The sequence below is a fragment of the Pithys albifrons genome, chromosome 7 (genome assembly GCF_047495875.1).
Source record: "Pithys albifrons albifrons isolate INPA30051 chromosome 7, PitAlb_v1, whole genome shotgun sequence".
NCBI classification, from domain to species: domain Eukaryota; kingdom Metazoa; phylum Chordata; class Aves; order Passeriformes; family Thamnophilidae; genus Pithys; species Pithys albifrons.
Window position 1 is genome coordinate 51239127 of NC_092464.1, and position 24614 is coordinate 51263740.

Genomic DNA, 24614 nt, shown 5'->3' on the forward strand with positions numbered 1-24614 from the left:
CCCCCTCCTTTCTCCCTCTCCCGCTCGCACTTGCTTTTTTTATTTATCCTGTTTTGTTAGATGGCAGAAATATAATTCTTTTCTTTCTTCCTATTATAAGCCACCATTTTTGTTTTATTATATGTTTCACAACCCCTAATGCCCCACTGAAAATTACCTTGTTAAATGACAGTGTTTCAAAGCCATGAATCCTTTCCACCATTCCCTCAGAGGTTTGAAACAGTCAACAGACTGTAAAGAATAAATAATAAAAAAGTATTGATTATTTTGATGACTGTGAGATTCAATTAAGTATTAATTTTGCCCTCCAGTGGACCTATCAAGGTATTCAAAAGGGAGGATTCGGCTCAACTAAATGCATGCTGAGTGCTTCAGCCTTAAATAGGGAGAAAATGTGTTTACCTACAGTATTTGAAGAGGAGTGCATTGATGCAGAGTCCAATATTTAAGTGCTGTGCAAATTAAGCCCTGGTGACAGTGACATTGTTTTCGGCAATATGAGTATTGACTAAAGAAGTGCATTTGATGACAGCTTAAACTATTTGTATTGATTAACATTTTCATAGATTATCATGTGTCATATCAAATTCACTTTTCAGACATGAATACATTAAAAACCCCATAGGCGAACATCGACCAATGTGAGGCTGGGACAGAGGGAACATGCTAGCCAACCTACTTGCTCGCTGGTCACCTGTTCCCTGCATAAGAACCATTTAGGCATGAACTTTGCAATAAATAGCTGCCAGAGAGAGCAACAAGGTCACTTGTTCTTTTCCTTTTCTTTTTTTTTTTTAAGTTTTCTTTTTTTCCTCTGCTTCCTGTGCTGTCATGATATTATGCTTATTAGTTTGCAAACGGAATGATTTGGTGTGCTTGGAAAGAATGCCTGACCCCCAAGTGTCCTCAATGAGCAGAAGATAAAGCAGATTCAAATCATCAAGAAAAAATTTACCTGTACATATATATATGTGTGTGTGTGTGTGTAATGTTTTATGGGGTATATAATGTTGCAAACACAAGAATAATTGCAAACTGTATGTGTAAGTATCTTCCCTAATTTTATCTTTTGGAAAATGTTTTCTGTGTTTTTTTATTTTCAAAAGAAAAATTTGTGTTTGTACGTTTATGGACTTTTGGAGCATAGTATTCCAGAGACAGGACTAGTTAGAAATCTGTGTCTGTGTTGAAGGTATGTAATGAAATGGCTATTTGGTGCTGTGTGTTTTCATAGAAATGCTGGGATGTTAGAAACTGTGTATTTGATTTGATTTTGTTAATGTTGTGCTGCTGAGGATGCCTCTTTAAATCACTGCGGAGTGCTCACAGGGTGCTCCTCTTCCGTAGCATTGGAGCAGATAGGAATTTCTTTTCTTGCTATGTTAAGGACAGGGTGAGGTGTAAAAACATACACACGCAGAAAGCACATCCCACAATTAAAGCTGTGTTGGTTATGTTGCTTTCATAGAAGTTTTTCTCCAAAGCATCCTGAATCTCTCACATGCTAGTTGAGCTTTAATAGGGTGGGGAGTAATGGAAAACTCATTGGATCTGTAATAGCTCTTCACTTGACTGCAGCCAGCAATAACAGCAGGAGCAGCCAGAGATAAGAGAGAGAGAGAGAGAGTGTGTGTGTGTATGTGTGTGTGTGAGAGAGGGAGTGGGAGAGACAGTACACGCACACCAAAGCTGCCACTTTTCCCCCCTCACTCTTCTCTTCCCCCCATCCTAGGATCCAATGATAGCTGGACAAGTCAGTAAGCCCTTGCTGTCACTGCGGAGTGAAATGAATGCAGAGTTGAGAGGTGAGGACAAGGCAGCTACTCCAGACACCGAGCTCAATGAGCCCCTGCTTGCGCCTGTGGAATCAAATGACAGCGAGGACACTCCCAGCAAGCTCTTCGGTAAGTCTGCCTGGGTATTCCATTTCACTGCTACCATGTTGTCCGGAAGAGCAATCTCCCCCTGCTCTTTGGATTTTTTTATTTTTTTTATCCCCCCCTTCACTCAATTTTCCTGTAAGTAGGCAGGAGTAGCTTGGAGCAGCAGGCACGGAGCGCTCTGCTCCCACTGCGGCTGCTCACCGGGGTGGCCACGGCACTCCAGAAAACTTTGCTTAACAAGGAGCATATTTTATGCAAGTTGCAGGTGGTTTATGCTTTTTTTTCAGTTCCGTGGACTCTTATGTAAAATAATAGAGAGGGAGATAATTTTCTTGAAGTCCTTCATTAACATTTATTGCATTAGGTGCTGATGTGTCTCACCTGCTACCAGCTCGTTTGAGGCTGGATTAAACTGGAAAGTTATAATTTTAAATGGTAAGAATAAAACTGGCTGAAGAGAACCAAGACATTCCCATAGAAAACACTTTGCACTGAGTAAACAAAGACTAGTGGTGGACTATTGCACGTGGAGCTAATGTTTTTGGAATTTAAATTAGAAATCAAACATTTCTTCTCAACCCCGTGCAAAGAGAATCTTTATTTATTTCTGAACAGTCTAATTTGTGCCAGAGAAGTGCGACCTTTCCCAATCAAAACAAAAGCACCGAGAGTGGCACTCAGACACAGACATCTGTCACTCAAAGAGATGACACCCTGTAAGCCAACTCAGGCAACTCTGATCTCTAATCAGAGAAGGGAGCAGAGCTGTTGAGGCGCGTGCTGGAGTGATGGATGGTGAGAGGTGTCTGAGCTGGAGCAGCACTGCGTGGTGCACAGTGACATTTGGGGTTTGGAGGGGCCGCTCTCCTCAACGAGTCCCTTTTAGTTATTTCCAGTTGTGACCTGAGACAAACCTTAACAGAAATGGAGCCTTTCCTTATTTTTCATCATCCTTTAGGTGGAAGTGGAAGGGAAAAAGAGGTTGTTTAAAGGGAGTGCAGCTTTAAGGGAGGGAGAGTGAGAACCCATTTTCTAAGATTCAACTTTTGATTTCATAATCTGTAAGGAAATCTGTAGCAGTGTTCAGATTTCAGTATTACAGCTGCACAATTTTTTTAAAACAAAGGAATACATGCAATTTTATATTAAAATGTTCTTTACCCATTACTGAAAGATACAGCACAAAATGCTTTACTAAATAACTTCTCTACAGATGTGGGGAAATAATAATGATTAAAAAATCCTAAAATTTAATTTCTCGATTGCAGTAATGACCATTACTGAATATCACATCCATTTTTAAGCACTCTCTTAGTAATCATTGTTTCTATGGAAAAGCATAATTTCCATTAGCAGTTTGAATGTTCAAAAAGCATATAATAATTGTTTTAGCCCATTTCATCCAGGAAAGAATCGTAATGTCTAAAATTCAGAGGGCTATTAGTTGTCTAGAGTAGTATAAATATCTTCAGCTCTGCTTATATATTTTATTTGCTCAAATGTTGGAGTGCATCTATTAAATATAGCAAGGCATATACAAAGCAAAAAATGGGCTTTTAATTTGAGAACAGTGGAAATGTCTGTTTGTTTGTTTGTTTTTAGATCAGGCAAGTCTTTCAATAAAGGGCAGGATATTTTTTGAGCCATTGTCATTTGGATGCTCTACAGTGGTAGTGAAATATACACAGATACTTTCATTAGAGTTGCTGTGTGTGATACAGAAATGATGTGCAACTGTATCTTGTCTCCTTCTGGACTGAAAATATAATTTATGTCCCTAAAACCACTAATGAAGTAGCTGCAAATTAATGTAATACGCTGTTTCTCTTGGCGAGTGTAAGATGTTTGCTAGCCTGGTTCTTATTCTGCTAAAAAGATGTTCTCAAGTAAAAAAAAAGTAGGTGAAATAGTTCAATTGCCTCAGTATGAACTTATGTACCATTTATTGGGGGTTTGTTACAATTATGACAAGGTGCTACAGATCTGTTAGCAGCAGCTCTTGTCAATTAATTCTAGTAACTTTGAGAACATGAAAATAAAGAACAGTGAGTCTATTTTGGTACATCTGAGCACCAAACTGAGCAAATGTAAAGTAAAGCTGATTAGCCGTTGTGTCCACGGATGCATCCCTTGAGATAGATTTGCAGTAAACACTGAAAATAAATATGTGTAGTTTTGTTTAAAGCTCTGATACATAAATATAGACCATCACTCTACAGTTGGTCCTCTGTTTAATATTATGAATAGCATGTTAGGAATGAATACCTTGGACTTTCCTTTGTGATCTCTGAAATTAAATTATTGTGAACTTATTGACAGGTGTTGGCACAGATTATGATGATTTTCTCCTCCAACTTTCTTGTAGTCAGAGATGATAATTTTCTGTTTGCAATACATTTAATACAGGCTGTGTGAAAATTTCCCCCAAATGTGTCAAGCAGGAGAGGGAGGAGCATTTTAGAAAGTCAAGGGGAGGAGACAGGTCCATAGAGAACAAAGTTTTGCTACATTGCTGCTTTCATGGTTTTTGAAAAAATTGTGCAAATCATGTACTGATTTAGTTGGAATGAACAACATTTGAGTGTCTTGTTGATGTTGGCAATATTTCACAGGTCTTATTTTCATATAGAAGAACAGAGTTGAATGACGACATGTGAAGAGCTTTCTTCTCTTTTACTGAACACATTTTGCTTAGGGTCTTTTGATGGATGAGTTTATTTCTCTGAAAGCCTGCATTGCTTACCAGTCCCTTTTCCTAAATCCCACCTCCTTATTCTCAAACTTCCTTGTTTTGGTATTTCACTGCATGCCATAGTGGGTATATATTTTTTGTTTTGGTTCAAAATACCTCAATTCACTGTAAAAATGGCACCTCTTCACGGTGAGGAAGGGGCAGGAGTACAATGGATTGTTACTGATTTTTGATGCAGTAAACTTTTGCTTGTTCTCAGTGACAAAGCAGATGAATGCTGCAGCATTCTGAGTCTTGGAAACAGCAGCCTAAGTGGCTTCTGATGATGTGGAATAGCTCCCACCTGAAGGTGGTACAGGTGTCTGGGAGGATGCACTTTGTCACTGCTGCGGTTGTTGCCTGTGAGTGATGACGGGAGCGGCGGGATCAGAGGGGTTGTGCTTGCTCTCTGTTTGCCAGCTTGCTTTCTTCTGCTGCTGGAGATTTTGGGTTGTTTTGTTGGGTTTTAATTTGTTTCTTTTTGAAATGTTGTCCCGTAGTCTGGGAGCCTGTAACGCTCCACTTCTGCTTTTATATACCAGTGAACTTCTTGGAATCTGCATATCTGTATGCAAAAGACTTTTGATACAGAAGTCATATGAAACATGAAGAGTAGAAAAAGTGGTCAGTAATACTCTCTGAAATGCAAATTGTTGGTGAAGGACTCTCTCCTGAAACACAATGTTATGGTTTTGAAATGTGGAGTTAGCACAGCAACAGTGCTTTGGTTACAGAAATCCCAGTTTTGCTGCACAGTATGAGGCAAAGTCGCTTTGCACGAGATCTTGTGGTGTATTATTTATGCTTTAAAATACTTGTGAAGGAATATCTCCTATTTTAACTGTAGGATGTAATTAAGAAAGAGAACTGAGTCTGGCTCTTGGCATTTCAGGTGGTGTTATTTTCAGATCAACTTCTCTTACTCCTCAATTTGCCTCAGAGTGGTACCCTGGGCAGATGCCACGGCTCTGACTGGAGGAGGCTTTTGTTAATACTAACCAGTGGTTTCACTTGAGGAAGAACACTGGGATTTGATCCCAAGTTAATTAATCCAAGTTGCCATTTTATACTCTATTTTCAAACAAGTTTAGCATGAGTTAAGAACTGCTCTGAAAACAACTCAGAAGAACACCCTTCCTGTTTATCTGTGTAATAAACCGTTGAGATAGAAAAGTTGGTATAGACACCAGGGGTATGTTGTATGTAGAATTCCCTGTACAGGAAAAATCCCGAGAATGAAGTAGCTACTCCAAACATCAGAAGCCCCTGTGGACTGAGGCTGGCTTTCCTGGAGTTAGATCCAGTCCTTAATTAATCCTTAGTTGAAGGTAATTTGTGACATAATTAGGTGAGGGTAAAAAAAGGCTGGGAGTGCACTTGGATGTTAAGGGAATTTTACTGTATTATAAAAAGTTGCTCTTTGAGATTCAGTCTGTAGTTCTAGCCATCAAGATTATCAAAATAAATAAAGCTGTAAGTATATAGTAAAGGCAATACAAAGCTTATAGTTGTATAATTGTGCAGCACAAGTGTTTGCTATTTAATTATTGCTGGACAGCGAAATAATGGACTGCTACCTTTTCTTTAAAAATTATTTATTTATTTACTTATTCTTTTTACTTTGCTGGCAAGGTTTTATTCCAGTGGAATTAAATCCAGGGTTTCCTGGGCTGGATCTGAACACTGAGGTTTTCTTTGGTTCATTAGCAGGCTTTTGATCTTTTCATAATGCTGTGTATGCCTGAAATATGGAGCAGGGATATGGGAGTTAAATGAATCTGCACACATTTACAGAAACAGAGGTTTATTTTCAAGCCCCTGTGTTGGCTCTGGGATTTTATTTTCCTTTTCCATTTTGTTGCCCATATTTCTGAACTGTGTGCATCTTTCTGTAAAACCACACATGGATATGCTGCAGAGGAATGGGGTAGAAGTTGTTTCTAGCTGATCATGTTTTCCTAGTAGATCCCTTGTATTACTCTTTGAAGAAACATAACTTACCTTTTTATGTTGTTGTTTGCTTGTTTGTTTTTGTCTTTAAATTGGAGTTGCCTTGATTAGCCTTCATGGTGCTGGAATAATTTCAGTTACAAAGGATAATGGAATAAATTGTCTTTCACCTCTTGAGAGGTCGGTGTGTGCAGGTCAGAGCAGAGGTCATTGCCAGGTTGCTGTGAGGAAGCTCAAATTATCATCATCCTTAACAGTGTAGCCTGTGGGGGCCTTCAGACCATGAGCTTCCCTTTCATCAGTGTATTTAAGGATGATTCTCAGTGGTTTAGTCATGTCCTCAAATTTGAAAGGCCTCTAAGATCTCTGTCCATCAGGAACACTTTGATAAGGTTTGGTAATTTCGGTGGAAAAAAGCAGAGTGTGTTTGTTGCTCTTCACACATTTTGAAGCTCTCGTGAATGTTTCTGTTCTGATAGTGAAGTTTATGGCCCAAATGGTCTCTGTGTTAAAAGCAGAGCCTTCTTTTAGATGCAGCAAACTTCTGAAATATGTCCCATCTGCATAAACAGATTCTTGTGTCTTCCCATAATTTTATTCAGTAATTTCCACATTGTGGGTGCTTTGCTGTGAGACACTTTGCTGTAGGTTTTCTGTGCCATAGGGCTGATCCTGCTAGTGCTTGGATGTGTGATACTTTTATGAAAGCAAGTAGTCTGTGATTTAGGAACACTACTTCATTACAAAGACTGTGTCAATGAGAAATATTAATGGGTGGCATGTTTACACAACTGGGTCATCATATAGGCTTTTGAATAGTTTTCTAAAATGTAGTAGCATCTTGTTCAAATGATAAGTCCTCAGAGAACCTGGAGATCTGGCTGTGTGATTAATTGCTATTTCTGAAGGATATATTTGGCATAAACATTTTTAAATACATGTTTGCAAACAGTTAGGGACTTGAATAACTCCTCTGAATCATGTTGTTGCCTGATTTTTTTGGCAGAGTTCTTACTCTGTCAGTGGAGCACGCACTTGTGGATGGAGAGGAGATGCCCATTAAAGCCCGAAAAGGTGTTATGACTTTTTAAACACGGCAAATGCCTCCTGAGCTCAGCGTTCCTGCCGTGCTGGGGTGCTGTGGATACCTCGGGGTGCTGGCACATTCCAGCTCCAGAGCCTCAGTCCCTCAGCACTGGATGGAAACACCATTGGGCTGGTGAAGGGCAGATGTTGCAGCCCCACTTTTAAATTCCCGTGCTAGTATGGAAATAAAGAACTCTCTTGTTGCTGTCCCCGAACTGTGACAAAGACAGTCTATTTAAAAAAAAAAGGCAGACAGATGACAAAAGATATTTTGAGTAGAGGGAAAGCTAATTGTGTTTATTTTTTTGAAAACAATTCTGTTTGTTCTCCTGAATTTCAAATTACTTCTTTGCTAAACGTTTTTGAGCAAAGTGTATGTTATGTGTTTCTTAAATGAGGCTTGAAGTCTGATTTTCTGTATTTATACACAGAATAACATTAGGAGAGGGAAGGAAAACAAGAATTAAATCCCAGCATGTAATTGGTATGACTGAATGACAAATGGTTCATTTCTAATTAGTTAATCCTTCTTCTCCCTGTCTTTGAAGTTATAAAAATACCAATAAACTTGTTTAAAAGCAACATAAATGACTTGCTGTTTCAAAGGGGACTTGCAGGGTACTAGGCAGTAAACAGGTAATTTGTGGAAGAACTGTTACCTTCTTTGATTGAGATCCTTGCCGGTTTGTGTTTGGACATTAATAATAGATCAGACACTTGCACATTAAAAAGGAAGCAAACATAGAAAGCAGAAGGGATGTTTCCATTGGACTTGAAATGATGAAGCAAGTTCTCCATGGGAATGTGCAGGTGAGGCAGATGGAGCCCGAGTTCCATTTGCCCAAACGTGCACATGGCACCACTTAACACCTCTCTTGATTTCCTTATGCTAAACAAAGAGGCAGCAAGTGCTCCTACCAAACCAGCGCCCTGTCAGGGGGCAATCTGTAGAAAATTTCCTGCTGTCAGGTTAATAAATTTTTTAAAAATATCCAAAGGCAGAGGTAGCTGTAGGAAGCTCATAGTAACAGTTGCCATTCTCCTGTGGATCGTTTTTCTCTTTAATATCCTATGTAGCACTTGGTTTTCCTTGTTGTGTTGTCTTCCTAGGATTTGTTCCTTCTGTCATTTGTAGGTTCTTCTTTCTTTTAATTCCCTTTCCTTGTGAAACTCTTTCTTCTATTACATCCATCACCTGTGGTCCCTGTTTTTAGGTAGAGAGGGGTAAAGATCAGCTTTATGGTATTTTATACTTTGATTTAATTGCATGTTCAATATGCTAATGTTTCTTCCACTAATGGCTTATTTTCTGACTTTTTACATGACTACCACTAGTACTACCAAAATAGCATTATTTTGCTAGTTAGAAAATAATTTCTGACTAGCTCAGAGGTAGAAGTTACATTCAAATGATGAAATGAGAACACTAATTATAAACAGGGGCAAAATCAGAATAAAATGAAATGCACCCCATTTTGCAGGTTTCAACAGGAATATTATTTTTTCATGTAAATGGTTTGATATTTTTTAAACATACGGTCTCACTTTCCTTTTTTACACCAAGTAAAAATCAAAATCAATATCAGTATGAAACAAAGGAAGATTTGTATTGTGACATGTCCTGCTTTATGTTGTGATGCTGCTTTGATGCTCTTAGAAGCAGGACTAAGCCCTTTTATTTTGAAAGCAGAGGTCATCTAGAGAAGAATAGTCCCTCCTCCTGTCTGGCTAAGTAGAGCCTGCTGTTTTCAGAGGGACTGGAATTGGGTTTGTTCTCTGGATTTCAGGAATATCTCTGTCTACCAAATCAATGGGACAACGCACACCCTTGTCACTCTAAAACATGTTTTTAACACTAAACTACTGCTTGTCTATGCTTAGGAGTACTTTGCATTTCTGTTTTTAGTTGTTGGGAGAGTTGGAGTTTCGTTTTTCTTCTTAGCTGTCCTTAGATGGTTTTGGTTTGTTTGTTTTTTTTTTTTTTTTCAGAAAGGTAAACCATCATTTCAATTTCTGAACACTTTGATGTTTTCTTAAGGAAAATGTTACACTACTTGAAAGTGATTAGAGCAGTTACATATATATATATATATATTTAATATATACAAACAATCAGTGTGACTGAAATATGACATACATTATTTTAATGCAATAAAAAGTTCACTCCTAAAACAATTCCACGTTACACTGAAAATTCAAATGTTACACAAATAAGAAATAAAGGCTTTTTTTTTTTTAAATTATGAACAGCTTTTGCTACAGCAATCTATAATTAGATTACTCCTTTGAAAGCTTGCATGGAGTTTATAGAACTGCACTAATACCAACTTTTTAAACACTAGCTTTTAAAAACATCTTTGTGCTTTTCAGTTCAGAAGGTGGGTGTATGGTGTGATGACCATTAGAGATTCTGTTAAGTCATGTTCATTTTCTGTCTCAGTCTCCTATCTCACATAGTCTCACATTTTAAAATCTTGGTTTCAAGTTGTGGAATAAAGAATTAGTAGCAGTCAGTTGCCTTCCAGCAGAAGATAAAGGAGTCTCCTCCCAGAGTGTGCTGGACACAACCAAGCCTGTTATTCCCACCACAAACATCAAGGTTTGAAATGTTAAAAAACAAGGTGCCACCTTTTCTCCTGCCCTTCTCCCTCCTTACCCCCAGGTGTGGGGCTGTTCCCCCTCTTCTGCCCCTGGCTGGGTGCACACAGCTGGAAACTGCTGTGCATGGGCAGTTGTTGCCCAGGGCTACTTTAATTGCATTTTGGTCTCTCAAGATCTTCTTTAGGTTTCCACGCTTTGTTTGAAGCTTAGTGTTTGGAGGAGTTTGTTCCTTGAAGAGGATGATCTAAAACCTGTGTTTAATCAAGAAGCCAGAATTGGTTTTCATTTCATATACCTTAAGGCATACTTTAATATATTGTACTGTTAAGTATGTGTAATTATTTCTTGAGATAACCCAGTATTAACAGGAAAGGAAGAAAAATCATTTGAATTCAGTCTAATCTCTTGAGCAAATACTATATGGGGCAGTTTTTGCATTTGCTTTTGCATACAATTAGGATTTATTCACACAGTGTAGAGATGTCACGTTTGCTCAGTGTTTTGAATAAACATGAGGCCAGGTTCTGACAGGTCTCAGGTGACTGTCCATCACTTATGCAGGAAGAGTTTCAACAGGGCTTTCATCCCATCACTACTCACAAGCCAGTCCGTGGCCTCCACCTCTCTCACATGGTCACTTCTTTTCAGCTTCTTAAGTTCTGGAGCTAAAATTAGCCAAGCAAACATCCTGATGAGAAGGAGCAACCACTCTGTAATTACACTGCCTTCATATTTAAAAAATTCTGAATTATTGAACCAGGCCTGGGGTTCCTGTTGGTTTCTGTTGTGCTGTGCAGGTTTGTGTGTGTATTGCAGGGCCTGTCGTGGGGATGTCAGTGTTGGAACATGAGTAAAGGTTCAATAAAGGTGGAGAAGTTTCTAGGTAGAGTGGATTAACATAATTAAAAAAAATAAGGAACATAAATAGCAGTTATTACTTAAACAAAACCATAACTAGAAAGTCAGCAGTGATTGAAGGGAGGGGAAGGAATTTAGATAGATATATATGAGCTTAACGGTTATTGTAAATGTACAGGCTTGATATTTCTCCTCCTTTTTTATGCTTCCTTGCCTGAAATCATAAATATTTGGGACTGCAAGTCACAAATCTGTCTGAAGGAAAAATGGAATTTACAGCTGAAAGAAAACAAAATGAAAATAATATTAAAAATATTTTTTCTACTAATTGAATATACTTTGCTCTCATAAACACAGTAAATTTAGCGATAATATCCAGCAAGAAGAGCATCTGCACAAGTCATTTGAGTTGATGTGATTTCTTTTTCCTGGCATGAAGAGTGTGAAGGTAACTCTTGTGTGGCTCTGTTGCTGGGATTTGATGCATTGCTTTCGGAGTCTCCTCATTTTAACTGTGTGGATACAGCACAGTGAACCTTCTCATAACAGTTGCTGACAAGAAAAAAAATCTTTCAATCAGCTGGTCGTGCTCGCTGTCCCCTCCCCAGCCCCCACACCTCCTTGCTTTTATGAGGCAATGAATAAAAGAGGGACTGGGTGATGCAGAGCTTTACCCCGATGGGCTGTGCTGGTGGCTGAGCAGAGCTGGGTTTGGGGACTGGGCTGGTGGCCGTGTGGCTGGAGGGATGGGGTTTGGGGTGACTCCTTTCTCACAGTGCCGTGATCTCCTCGGTGGGAGATGATGCTGGTGTGCTTTAAGGAGCACTTACAAATGCCAGGCTGGCAGTGCTTGGGGTGTGACCGCTCGGGGGGCATCCCCAGCAGTGGCACTGGGGACGGGCAGCACTGCAGGGACACCTTGCTTTTACGCCCTGAAATCTCACCTGTGAAACGTTCATCTTAAAGAACAAATTCAGGCCCTTTCTCACAGGGATTTAAAAAAAAATATCTCTAGGCTTTGGTCAGGTTTTTGGTTATTTATTTTTAATACCACATTCCTCTGGTTTTGTGTTCTCTTTTCTGCGGGTTCATAAAACTGCTGTATTTCAAACCAGCTTAAAACAGTTTAAAAAAAAAATAAAAATGGGTTTCCTAAAAGACAGCTTACTGCTGACTGGTTTATTTTGTTTGTATCTGATATTTCTTATGGTATTCAGATGGCTGTAATAGACTAGCACAAGAGCTGCATGTCTTGTCATCTGTACTATATCAATACATTTTTATAATGATACAATAACCTGAACCCTGTAACAGTTTATGATCCATTTGAGAATTCTTATGGATTCTCAGAGTGACGGAGGCCTGAAAAAAGAACTTGACTGCTTTTGCAAAACTGGTGCTGTGACAGGAAAAACTAGTGTGCCTGTGATTTAGTTGCTAAGGAATCATATTGATCTGATTCGTCATTAAACTTTTAAGTTTGAAAAAAAAAAGGAAAAAGCAAAAAGTCGAGCTGCTTGAAGGTGGAAAAAACAGTGATGTGATCATGGGGGTCTACAATACAGGTAAACTGTGTCGTGCTACTCCTGATATTGATTTGTTATGATTAATAAATATGATTTTATGCATTACCCATGTACTGTATCTATAACGGTGCTTTTTTTAGAGCAGAAGAAAATTGCTTCTTGCTCTTTATTTTTCATTGACTATTTTTAGTCAATGATAAATAAAGAACTTGGACAGCAGTCTGTATAAGGGAAGACAGGACTTTAAAACAGAAATGTAGCAGTAATGAATAACCACAGAGCCAACCACACACACACAGCCATCTTAACATTTGTAATGGTGCTAATTTCCTAGTGCTTTTTAAAATATGCTTCCACATGAGCTCTCCAAAGCCATAAAAGCTTGGCATGTAAAGTAAATTGTTTGTCACTTGCTGACGACCTGCCATATTTATTGTCAGGAGAAATGGACATTAGTTGGAAAAGCAGTTGTTAAAGGCCAAACAATTTTTAAAGATGGCAAAGATGTGCAAGGGCTTTCCTTTTTCTAACAATGAGCCACCCCTTCAGACATCAAAAGACAAGATAATAAGACACTTCAAGCACAATTCAAGATTATATTCAACATCTAAAGGCTCATCTCCTGTCAGTTTGCATTTACTCTCCCAGGGATGTGATGCTTCTATCATCATTCTGTCAAGAGGAGTCTGGCAGAAACGATGAGGGCCCCTCATTTCACACACTTAGTGTTTTTTATCAAATAGCCCATGCTCATTCTGATTCAGCCAAAATGGAGCGATAATTTGAAGAAGGTCATGCACAAGTACAAAAATCTTGAGCTGATTTGTGTGATTAGAAGGCATTAAAATTGCATGTTTATGTTAGTTCTGAGATGTTTTGTCAGTTTATTTAGTAATGCAGTGTTGAAGCATTAAAAATATATTTTAAAGCAGAAAGGAAGTTTACTTAAAACAACACACAACTCTGTTATTTAGCAAATATTTTGAACAGCGAGCTATTTTAAATGGCATTGTTTTAATATAACCTTAAAATGTATTTGCCTCCCCTTTCCTCTTTGAGAGTGGAATATTCAAGAGCTCCAGGGCTAAAACCTTGGCTCACTCAGACTCGTTAGGATTTCACTCACTGGTCATTTCATTCTTGGAAGTTTTATTTGGATAAAGATTTAGGATGCTGAATCAAGCGCGTCAATGTGAAGGGAGTAATTTCAACACCTGAATCTTGGCATTGCACCCTTCTTTTTGTTAACAAGGAATGGGAGAACCTACCAGGAAAGGTAGGATGGAGTAAAACCGATTTCCTCATTTCTGAATTCTTTGATTTAAGGAATAAAATACCAGATAGTGCTGTCAGTGTACCTTGTACATGAAAGTGGTTCCAATTTACAAACCTTACATGGGGGCCATATGGCAGGGAGGAGCCAGGCACCTTCATCTCCCATTGAAGCCAAGGGTGGGGAGCTGTTTAACCTCTCTTAAAAAGGGACTCAGCTGGAGCTGCTCTGAATTTTGAATTGGGAAATTATCAGCTGTGATAGGAAGGAGCTGTGAAGGAATGTGCATTTGGCCTTGTGGGGAAACCCCCCTGCTCCATGGCTTGCCTTTGCACAACACAGGAAGAGCAGGCAACCTGCAATCACGGTGCATTCCAAGGGGCTTTGCTGGACAAGGAACCGCGAGGGAATTGGGAAGCTGTGAACAAATTGTCAAAAAGACAGATGGAATTGCTGACTGACCTACTGGTAAGGAACACTAACAACTTCCACCTCAGTGGTATGGTATTTATGCTGCAGCCCAGAGTGACTCCTCTAAGGAATTTGCTCTCCTACACATGTAAATGCCTTTGTGTACATAATATATTAATGTAGTGTGCAGTACTTTTAGGGAAATTACAAGGTGCATTTAAACAAATGCAGGTGTTTAAAAGCCCTGACTGTTATGCCCAGAATAAACAGCGTTTTTTCTCTCACTGAAAACACTTTCCTGCTTTGTTCATAAGGGCTATCCATATTCAGAAATTTGTGTCCTTTCTGATGAAATATTCTCGAGGAGAACTTATGGCTGCCTCCTCATTAGTGGGATTCTCTGTGCTTCCACTTCTGCTCTGCTCCACACTGTCCACTGGGAAACCAACATCCTCGGAGACTGAGTGGGGAGACAAGGAGGTTCCTTGGCAGGATGGTCACCTTCAAAAAATTAAGGAGGGGTTAAGACTGAAGTGCAAATATGACCAAAAGGCAAAATGAGTGTAGTTGTGCAAGATCCATAGTACCACCAGAGAGAGCAAGAGGTCACTCTAAAAAGCTTCTATTCTGAACAGTTTGGTTTCCAATAGGACAAGGTTGATTTGATAAGTTTTCACCAGGTCTGGGCCAGCTCAGGCCTGTTTCATTCATCTCTTTTCAACAGAAAAGACGAGCTCCTATCAGTGCTGGTTGATACTGGTTGGTACTTTATGAATGTATCACTATCTCAGTGAAGTTGTTCCTTGGTATTTATTTTCATTAATGATCAGATCTTGAAATGCTGTAGTAAATGGAGAGGGGAGAGAAGAGTTGACTGCAAAGTTACAGGACCCTTAATATAAATTCAGCTATGTTTGATTCTGCCCTGGCTTGCTTGTCTATCTGCCTTACTCAGTCCCTTCCTTGATGCTCCAGAAGGTTTCCTTCCTGTGCCTGAGGATGCTCTCCTGGAAACCCTCTTCTCAAGCATAAATGTGCAAAAACCAACACTAATAACAAGTGCTGCTAAAGTCCGTAACCTGTTTTTCACGTGCTTTCAGCTTCCTGACGGTGGAAGGTGTAGGGATACATGCAGAGAAGCTAAAGCAGATGCTCAGTGTTGGGGAATAAACCAAGAATCCCCACACTGAACAAAAACTCTTCCTTTAAAAAGTATTTAAACTGTAGCTGTTGTGCAAACCATTGGAAGCATTCACAGCCCCATCCAAGAAATGAAAATGAATTCCCATAAATGAAGATAGAGGAGCCACTATATTTAAGGCATAATGGATGTGTTTTATCTTTCTACCTATCCTCCTGTAAGTAACAGGGATAGGTAGTAGCTTCTGCTAAAGTAATTATATTGATTTGCAGTGTGCTGTGCACCCAGCTGCTTTCTGTGCCACCATCTGAGCTGTTCTGGCAAGAATTGGCCTCGTGCTTTAGAGAAAGCATCACTGGGATAGAAAGTTCTCATGTGAAGTTGTGAGAAGCAGGACTGCAGTTGGTGTGTGTAAGTACAGCATTTCTAAAGCATAAATGACACAAACCGAAGTTTTGATAATTACAAAGTCAAGCTGATAAATCTGGAGTGGAACATCTGCCATTACGTTGTGTGTTTTCAGAGTCCACGAAAGCTCTTTGCCCAAACCTGCACTAACATACACAGAGCTGGGAGGAGCAGGTACTTATGCAAAGCTGTGCCTATTTCAGCTCCTGTGCAGCAACACTGTGGGTAATTCTCTCTGCATTGGGGTTGGTGCTTACATGAGTTGGCTGTGCATTGTTTTCATGGGTAAGTGGAAGTGAATAAGGATGCAGAAATGTGTACCTGAAGATACAATTCAACCTTTTCGTGTTACCACTCGGCTGTTTTTCTTTTTAAACTGTGGCTTTGACTGTGCCACTTTCTCGTAGAAAATTCCTGCCCAGCAAACAGCTCATTAGATCATTGATAAGATTCTGTTAAACACTGGATAACACAAGATATCAGTCCCTGACAAGCACATGCACAAAATGTTGCACTTACCCAGTTTTCTGAATGCTTTTCTGGACTTTATTTTGAAGTGGAGCAGTTGTTCAGGGCTAGAAGAATTATAAGAATTACTGAAAGAGATACTAAATAAATAATGAAACCTGTAGCCATGAAATAAAATTTTTGCATTTTTAAAAATCATTACCATATTTCTTAAGTATATCTCACCTTCTATCCTCAGAAGATTTTCACCAGCTCTTCCCTCAGAGGCAGGAACACAGAGTAGCAAGTAAAAAACAAATAGGAGCTATTTTTGTGAATCCTCCTGTCATGGCATCGTTTGGTTGCTAAAAGCCAGGCTCTGACACTGGGATTTAAGCCATAAATCCCTGAAAAACAGAGGGACTGGGCTGTTCAGTGTTGCTGACAAAGCTTAACAGCTCCATGTGCTGATACTGGTCAGGTCCAACAGCAGGTGCTGAATTTTGTTCTCTTGTTTGTACTTTGCAAATTGTGAATAATTTCAGTGAATGCTGGAATTACTACTATTGCTGGAATTACTACTATTTCTGCTCTACTCTTTTGTGTGTAGGAATTATATCACAACCTGTAGAAGAGGGAAAGGTGCCTTTCTGGTGGTGGCCAGTCCAGGTTGAATGTGTTCAATGTGACAGAGCCCATGGGTTTGAGGTAGACTTCAAAGAGCACCCTGCCCCCTTAAATCTTTCATAATATGTTAAAATAGGCAGTTAAAATTCAGTAAAAACAAATGACCCTCCTTAGAGCTTTAAAAAGTCAGTCTACAACAAGTAAAAGCTGAAGAGGTAGCTAGAATTGATCAGACAAAACAAACTTCTTTAACAGGGTTACAACTATTTCTCTGTTTTTGAATAGAGTCTTTTTGGTTCCAACATGAATTACGGTGAAAACCTGGAGACTGGCCATCTCTCACCGGCACTGAAGCTCAGATGCTGGTATAAAATAATGGGGTAATGGAATTTGTGGCATTTTGAATATAGGTTTTTCACAAGTCAGTTGTAGGGGGGAGCTGGTTTTAATACTGGTCTGTTTTATTCCTTTAATTGAAAACCAATTTGTGTATAAAAGCAGAAGCAGCAAAGACTGGCTATTTTTCAGTTGTGCAGAAAGATAAATTGGTTAAACTACATGGCATGTCATAAAGTACATAGGGTGATCTGTTGCAACACTGGAAACATGTTCAGTAGCCTTTCCTACTCATAGGCTGTGATATTGGTTTTGAAATAACTTTGCAATCTTTCCAGTCAAACCTTAGAGGGAATTGTCATGTAAGTTCAGATAAGAGCCAAATCTACTTGTTTAATGAGAGGTGACAAATGACAGTGGATCTAGGCAGAACACATATAAATATGTTTTTCTGATGGAAAATATAACTTACAAATGTGGTGCTTCTAAAATGATCAATAGTCATTTGGAACTGATTTCTGTAGGTCATTTTGCTGCAATGGTACTGTCCAGAGAGGGGATTCTGTGATGCACATCAGCTGCTGTCAGTGTGGCATATTTTGACTGCAAGAAGTGTGGTGGTTTGCATGAACTGTTCTTGTTTACTGTGCTTTATTTTTCTATGATGTAGTTGAAATAATGTTCATGCATTTTAGACAAAGCAGAGGCCATAAACCACTATCAAAATATCTCAATTGTCATACCATGCTGCATTACTTAAAATTTTTAAATACAATCTTAAGCAATAAAATCAAACCTAAGTAATACAAAATGCTAAAACACTTGCATCTCAATTTGCTTAGTTAGTCCATGGAAAATCCTGCTCCAGGCTGCGTGATGGGGACACAATGCCTGTAAGTTGATAGAGGGGAGTTTTTCTGTAAGGATACGATGAACTGTCAAGGGAAATTAAGGGAGGCTTGCCTAGCACTGTGGCAATATGTAATGACTCCATGAGAGGTGTTGTGATAATCCTTCCAGGCCCTGATTTGGGCACCAAGCAACACCTTCAGCTGTGCTGGGATGGCAGAGCAGGATGTGCAGGTAGCTGAATGAAACCCACACAAGGATTTGGTGTATCTGCAGACTGTGTGTCTAGTAAAGCTGGTGGCTGTACAGCTGAGAAAGTATTTACGACTTTGAAAGCCATGCTGTTCCTTGGGGGGTGATCCTTCTCTCCTAGGGGAGGACTGGGATGAAGAGGATTCCAGTGAAAACCTCTGGGGTGATAATTCCTCTCTGCTCTTCACTCATTTACCTACAAAGGACAGAATTAGTTCCTATTGCTAGGAGGAATATTTGTTTGTATTAATTTAATAAAGATCACCTGTATCTGGCCTGCATTCCTATGACACAAGGGCTGATTTCTACCCAGCCTAATTAAGGTCATTTACACCCAAACTCAGTACATGTAAAATGCTATCTCGGCAGGATGGGAATGTGTTACGCCTACTTACCAGAGGTCTACCCATGGTGCAGTGCAGGAAAGACTTTTCTACTTTGGGATTATGTTTTTATCTCAAGTGCAGCACAGCCTTATAAAACCCATAAAGCCATTTATTTTTTATAATGGTGTATTTCTCTAAGTCACAGTTTTAGCTGACAATCCCTACTCTTTATTGACCTGCTTTGTGATATTTTTGTAAACAAGCTAACAAACCTCTGCTCTTGCTACTGTTAAGTTTAATACAGTTCATTACATTCACAGCTGAAATAAAATCTGTGGTTTAGTTAATTAAAATTTTTTCAAAATGCCTTAACAATAAACACTTTGATAGTTGTTCACAAACATACTTTCCTGTTACATCCTACCCAACACAGAACATTTTCTCTGATTCATCCTCTGAATCCCCTTTCAAAGCATGTGTTTCAGAGTTTAGACTTAACTTGCATGCTTTAAGAAGAGTCAATTGCATGTTCCCATAAGTAAGCAGATGTTGTGACAGTAACTTGGTCCATAGGAGCTGTACTGGAGTGTAGGGCAGTGGTGGCTGCTTGGGGACGCCCTGAGTGCAGCTGATGCAGTTATCCTACTTGCTTGTTGTCCCTGGAGCCTAAGATGGCAATTTAGATGCTGGATGTTGGACTTGGTGAACATTATAAGTCCTCTTGTTAGCCCAGACAATGGTGTGACTCTGCTGGTGATGGTCATTCCAGTGAGGATATCAGTGAAAGGTCCTGTCTGGTGACCTGTTGGGTATCCGTGGGCTGAGAAGAACCTCTGCTGTGAATGAATGGTCTCATGCTTGGAGTAACGGTATGTGATGTCTGTGATGCTGGGAATGTTGGTTGGAGTGCAGCAGTGGGGTACAGCTGTTGGCTCAGTATTGAGATGAGTTGTAGGGCTCCTGCTGGGGTCTTCTGGTTACTGAGGAAAATTCGTGAGGACTAGAGATCTGTCTCAGGACTGCACTCAGCGTCCATCCTCCTGTCAGGGAGCTGTTCCCTAAGAGAAGGTCAGTCAGGAGCTAAAGGTGACACCACTGATGGGGAGGGGGTACAGTGGGGTTTGAAACCAGATCCAAAGCCTACCCAGGGAGCTCAGATGGGAACACACAGAAACAGGGTCAAAGACAGGTCTAGAGACAAACCTCCAATACATTTAAAAAGTTTGGCTCAGGAAACAAACTGTGTACAATGTAAATCCAGGGCTCACCCAGGAGGCAGAGCAAGAGGCAGGGCTGGAGACTGCTATGACTGAAATATAACTTCAGCAAGCGTTGAATACCAAAGGCGTCCTGTCCCACGGACAGGGCCTGTAGGAGGAGGCTCCAGATCACCAGATTTGGGATGGCAAGACCTGTTGGTGCACTCATAGTCTTAACAGCACTGTTTTCTCATTGGCGGCTGGAGCTGAACTTTGAAGTGTCTTTGTAACTCAGGAAAAAGCAACTTAACAGGAGCTCTGTAATGAGGTGTATGTGGTATAGGCAGATGAGACACCAATGTGGCAGTTGTTACTGCTCTGCTCAGACCAGGGGTGCTCAGCAATGTGAAGTTTATTCCACCCAGGTATGAGGGTATTTTCACAATTTGTGTAACCAAGATGTAAGAAAAAAATGCTCTGTGAACTTCTCTGTGGTTGACTCTATGAAGTTTGATGTGAGGAAGGGCTTTTCCCCCCCACAAACTCAAGCAATGGGGAGAGCTGTCTTCTCAGGGCCTCCTTCCTCAGCCTTATGAGCCTGTGAAGACTGATTGCACTGTCTCTTCTGGGACCTTTTATAAAAAAATAGATATTACAGATGTCAATGAAGGCTTCCTACCTTTCGTAATTAGCAGGTTTTATACTGGCAAAACTTTCTAATGTTTACTTTCAATTAAATAAGAATCAGCTGAGGACAGGAAAAACACTTTCACTCCCAAAATTTAGTGATGACCTTCAGACTCTGACTTCTTGGAGTTTTTTGGCAGGCCCTTCACGCTTATCTCACAAGCAAATTTTCAATATACATCTTTCTAAAGCAGGACCAACTCTCCAAGGATCTCTGCTGGTGGTGGCTGTGGAACACCACACTGCTACTTTTGATTCTTTCCTCTGTGCATTAAACCCTCTTAGAGCTATTGTCCTTTTAACTGAAGTAGTTAGGAAAACATGTTCCATTTGCAGCATGTAAGGGTTGATACCTCTCTGGTGATAACTGGCTGTAGTGAGTTAGTGGTGACTGTCAAAGGGATGAGTTTTATGCCTGAGGAATATTAATATGAGGTGCTCATGCATAAAAAAAGAAGTTAGCTGAAATTTGCATAACACTTCCTGCACCTGCTTGAGTCAACTGTTAGATTATTGTATCAGCCTGCCTCAGTTCAAACACTTCAGCTTCTGCCATTCTCAATGGATTAGTAAAAATAATTGTGTGGTTTGACAGAGGAATTTATATTGTGTTTGAGAGTCTTTGAGCAAACACTAGAGAGTGAAAAATACATTATAGACCTGGTGAGCCGTGCTGTGGGAAATGTAAACTAAAGCAGTGATATATCTTTAGGAGTTGTTTCCCTTTTGCTACTTGTGAAACACCTCCATTTTAATCAATTGTGAATGAATAAGATCTGCGGTATAAACTGATGAGTGAAATTTATTAAACTGTATCTATCATACAATGTTTACAGAAGAATAAGGAAATTATTACATTTTCCAGGGGTGAAGTTAAATTTGATCTCTGAGGACTTGCTCAAAAGCCAGCTTCTGACTCAAACACGTGTTTAAAAGAATGCACTGTCTTCCTTGTTCATGTCTTTACATGGCTCCTCTCACTTTGTGATGAGAGAGAAAAGTTGCCTTTACTTATTAAGATGGAGACAGTAAAGTATTCTAATCTCCTCAAGTAGTTATGTCCTCAGGCTCCTTCCTCCAGATTAAGAATGCAGTAGGTATTGATATTGGAGGAATTGAAACAGAGTTATTATAACATATACACCCAAGGGTCATATGGGAGAGAGAACAAAATGAGATTGTAAGGGTAAAGTACTTAGTGTACTGTAGGTTTTCTATATTTAAGAAAAAAAATTGTCACACAGCTTAGAGGCCAAATCCAGGTACTCAGAAGACAATAACAGAACAAACAGACTTGTGGTTGAAAGTGCAGCCGTAAACTTACTAGCTGAGGTTATCACAGAATGGGTAAAGTTGGAAGGGACCACAGTGGGTCATCTGGTCCAACCTCCCTGCTCAAGCAGGGTCATCCCAGAGCACATGGCACAGGATTGTGTCCAGATGGTTCATGAATATCTCTAGTGAGGGAGACTCCACAATTTCTCTAGGCAGTCTCTTCCAGTGCTCAGTTGCCCTCACAGAAAATAAACTCTTCAGGTGGAAGAACTTCAGATGGAAGTTCTTTTGTAACCTTCTTGCATCAGTCTCTGAATGTTGCCTCTTGTCCTATTGGTTGACACCATCAAGAAGAGCCTGTCTCTGACCTCTTGATGCTTTTCCTTCAGATACTTGTGTACATCCATAAGGTCCCCTCTCAGTGGTCTCTTGTCAAGGCTGAGCAGGCCCAGCTCCCTCAGCTTTTCCTCATCACAGAGATGCTCCAGTCCCTTGATCAACCTCATTGCCCTCCACTGGACCCTCTCCAGGAGCTCCATGTACTGAGGAGCCCAGAACTGGACACAGCACTCCAGGTGAGGCCTCCCCAGGGCTCAGCAGAGGGGCAGGATCACCTCCCCTGACCTGCTGGCAATGCTGTTCTTGGTGCAGCCCAGGATACCCTTGGCCTTGGCCACAAGGACACAGTGCTGGATCACAGACAGCTTGTTGTCCCCCAGGTCCTTCTCTGCAGAGCTGCTTCCCAGCAGGTCACCCCCAGCCCATCCTGGTGCCTGGGGTTGTTCTCCCCAGGGGCAGGACCTGCATTAGCCTGTGTTGGACTTCAGACAGTTCTTCTCTGCTCATCTCTCCCACCTGGCGAGGTCCCTCTGAAGGGCTGCCCAGCCTTCTGGGGTATCTGACACTCCTCCCAGCTCTGTGTCCTCAGTGAACTTGCTGAGGAGGCTCTGCCCCTTCATCCAAGACATTGATGAAGCAATAGTGGGCTCAGTACAGAACCCTGGGGGACACCACTGGTGACAGGCCTCCAGCTTGACCCTGTGCCCCTGATTATGACCCTCTGGAATCTGCTGTTTTGTCAGTTCTCAACCCACCTCACTGTCCACTCACCCCCAGTCCACACTTCCCAAGTTTGCCTGTGAGGGTACTGTGAGAGACAAGTGTCAAAAGCCTTGCTAAAGTCACTGCAGACAATACCCACTGCTCTCTCCTCATCCACCCAGGTAGTTGTCTCAGTGTAGAAGGCAATCAGGTTGGTCAAGCCTTTAGTGAATCCATACTGACTTCTCTGATCACCTTCTTGTCATCCAGGTGGATAGAGATGGCCTCAACTGGGGTAACATTTCCTTTCTTCCAGTGCTCAGGCACCTCTCCTGATCTCCAAAACCTTTCAAAGATGATTGTGAATGGCCTTGCTATGGTGGGTCTTCCCTCTGGTTGGTAATGGGCCCACACTACCCTTTATTTTCCTTTTGTTATCAATGTATTTGAAGACCTTCTTGTTGTCCTTGACATTCTTGGCCAGATTTAATTCCAGATGGGCTTTGACCTTCCTTGTATCATTTCTACTTACTCTGACAACCTCTCTATATTCATTCCAAGTGACCTGACCCTGCTTCCATCTCCTGTGTGTTTTCTGCTTGTGCTTGAGTAATGACAGGAGCTCTTTATTCATACACACAGATCTCTTGCCCCCTTTGCACAATTTCTTGCTCCCTGGAATGCATCATTCTTGAGCCTGGAAGAAGTGATCCTTGAATATCAACCAACTCTCTTGGACTCTTCTTCCCTCAGGACCTGTTCCCATGGAATTTTTCAAAGAAGATTCCTAGAGAGACTAAAATTAGCTATCCTGAAGTCCATGGTTACAATCTTATTTGCTTCCTTAATTCATCCTTGCCCAATACTGAACTCAGTGATGTCATGGTCAGTACAGCCAAGGCTGCCCCCAAGCTTCACATCTCCAGCAAGGCCTTCCCTGTTTGTTAGTATAGGTTGAGCAGCACACCATTCCTTGTGGGATCTTCTAATACCTGTGTCAGGCAGTTGTCGTCCATGCTTTTCCAGGAACCTTCGGGGCTGTTTATGCTTCTCTGTGTTGCTTCTCCAGCAGATGTCAGGGTAGTTAAAGCTCCCCACAAGAATCAGCGCTGGTGACTTTGAGGCTTCTTCAAACTGCCAGTGGAAGGCATCATCCACTTCCTCCTCCTGGTCAGGCGGCCTATAGCAAACACCCACCCAGTGTCACCCTTACTAGTCTGCCCTTTTATCCTAACACATAATCTCTCAGCTTGCTCATCATCTCCCCCAAGACAGTGCTCTATACATTCCAGGTGTTGCCTCACACAGACAGAGTTCAACTCCACCACTGTGCATTCCTGGTCTGTCTGTCCTGAACAGTGTGCAGCCCTTCATGACTATCTCATCTGGAGGCAAAATGGATTTTTTAACTCTTATGCTGTCACAAAGTCTCACCAGAGCAGAGCAGAGGGGCAGAATCCCCTCCCTCACCCTGCTGCTGGTGATGCTGCCTGGGATAAAGCTGGATACCAACCAGCTCTCTTGGAGTTGGGCTGCAAACCCTCTCCTGGGCTGCAGGCACACACTCCTGGCTCATGTCCATGGAACTGGTAGGACAGAAGAGAACACAACTTGTGCTCCAGACCCCTTTGAGCAGTTGTCCCAGAGCCTGGAGGTTCCTCTGGATTGTCTGCAGTCTTCTTGTTGGGACTTACCAGTATCCACTTG

The 24614-nt window shown here is 40.8% G+C and overlaps 1 protein-coding gene across 1 annotated transcript in view; it reads left to right on the forward strand.

Moving 5' to 3' along the window:
• Positions 1 to 24614, forward strand: part of POU6F2 (POU class 6 homeobox 2) — a 295043-nt gene that overhangs the window by 53806 nt on the left and 216623 nt on the right. The window contains exon 2 of the mRNA XM_071560682.1: positions 1733 to 1904. Coding sequence (XP_071416783.1) covers positions 1733 to 1904 — 172 coding nt within the window. The remainder of the gene's footprint in view (positions 1 to 1732; positions 1905 to 24614) is intronic.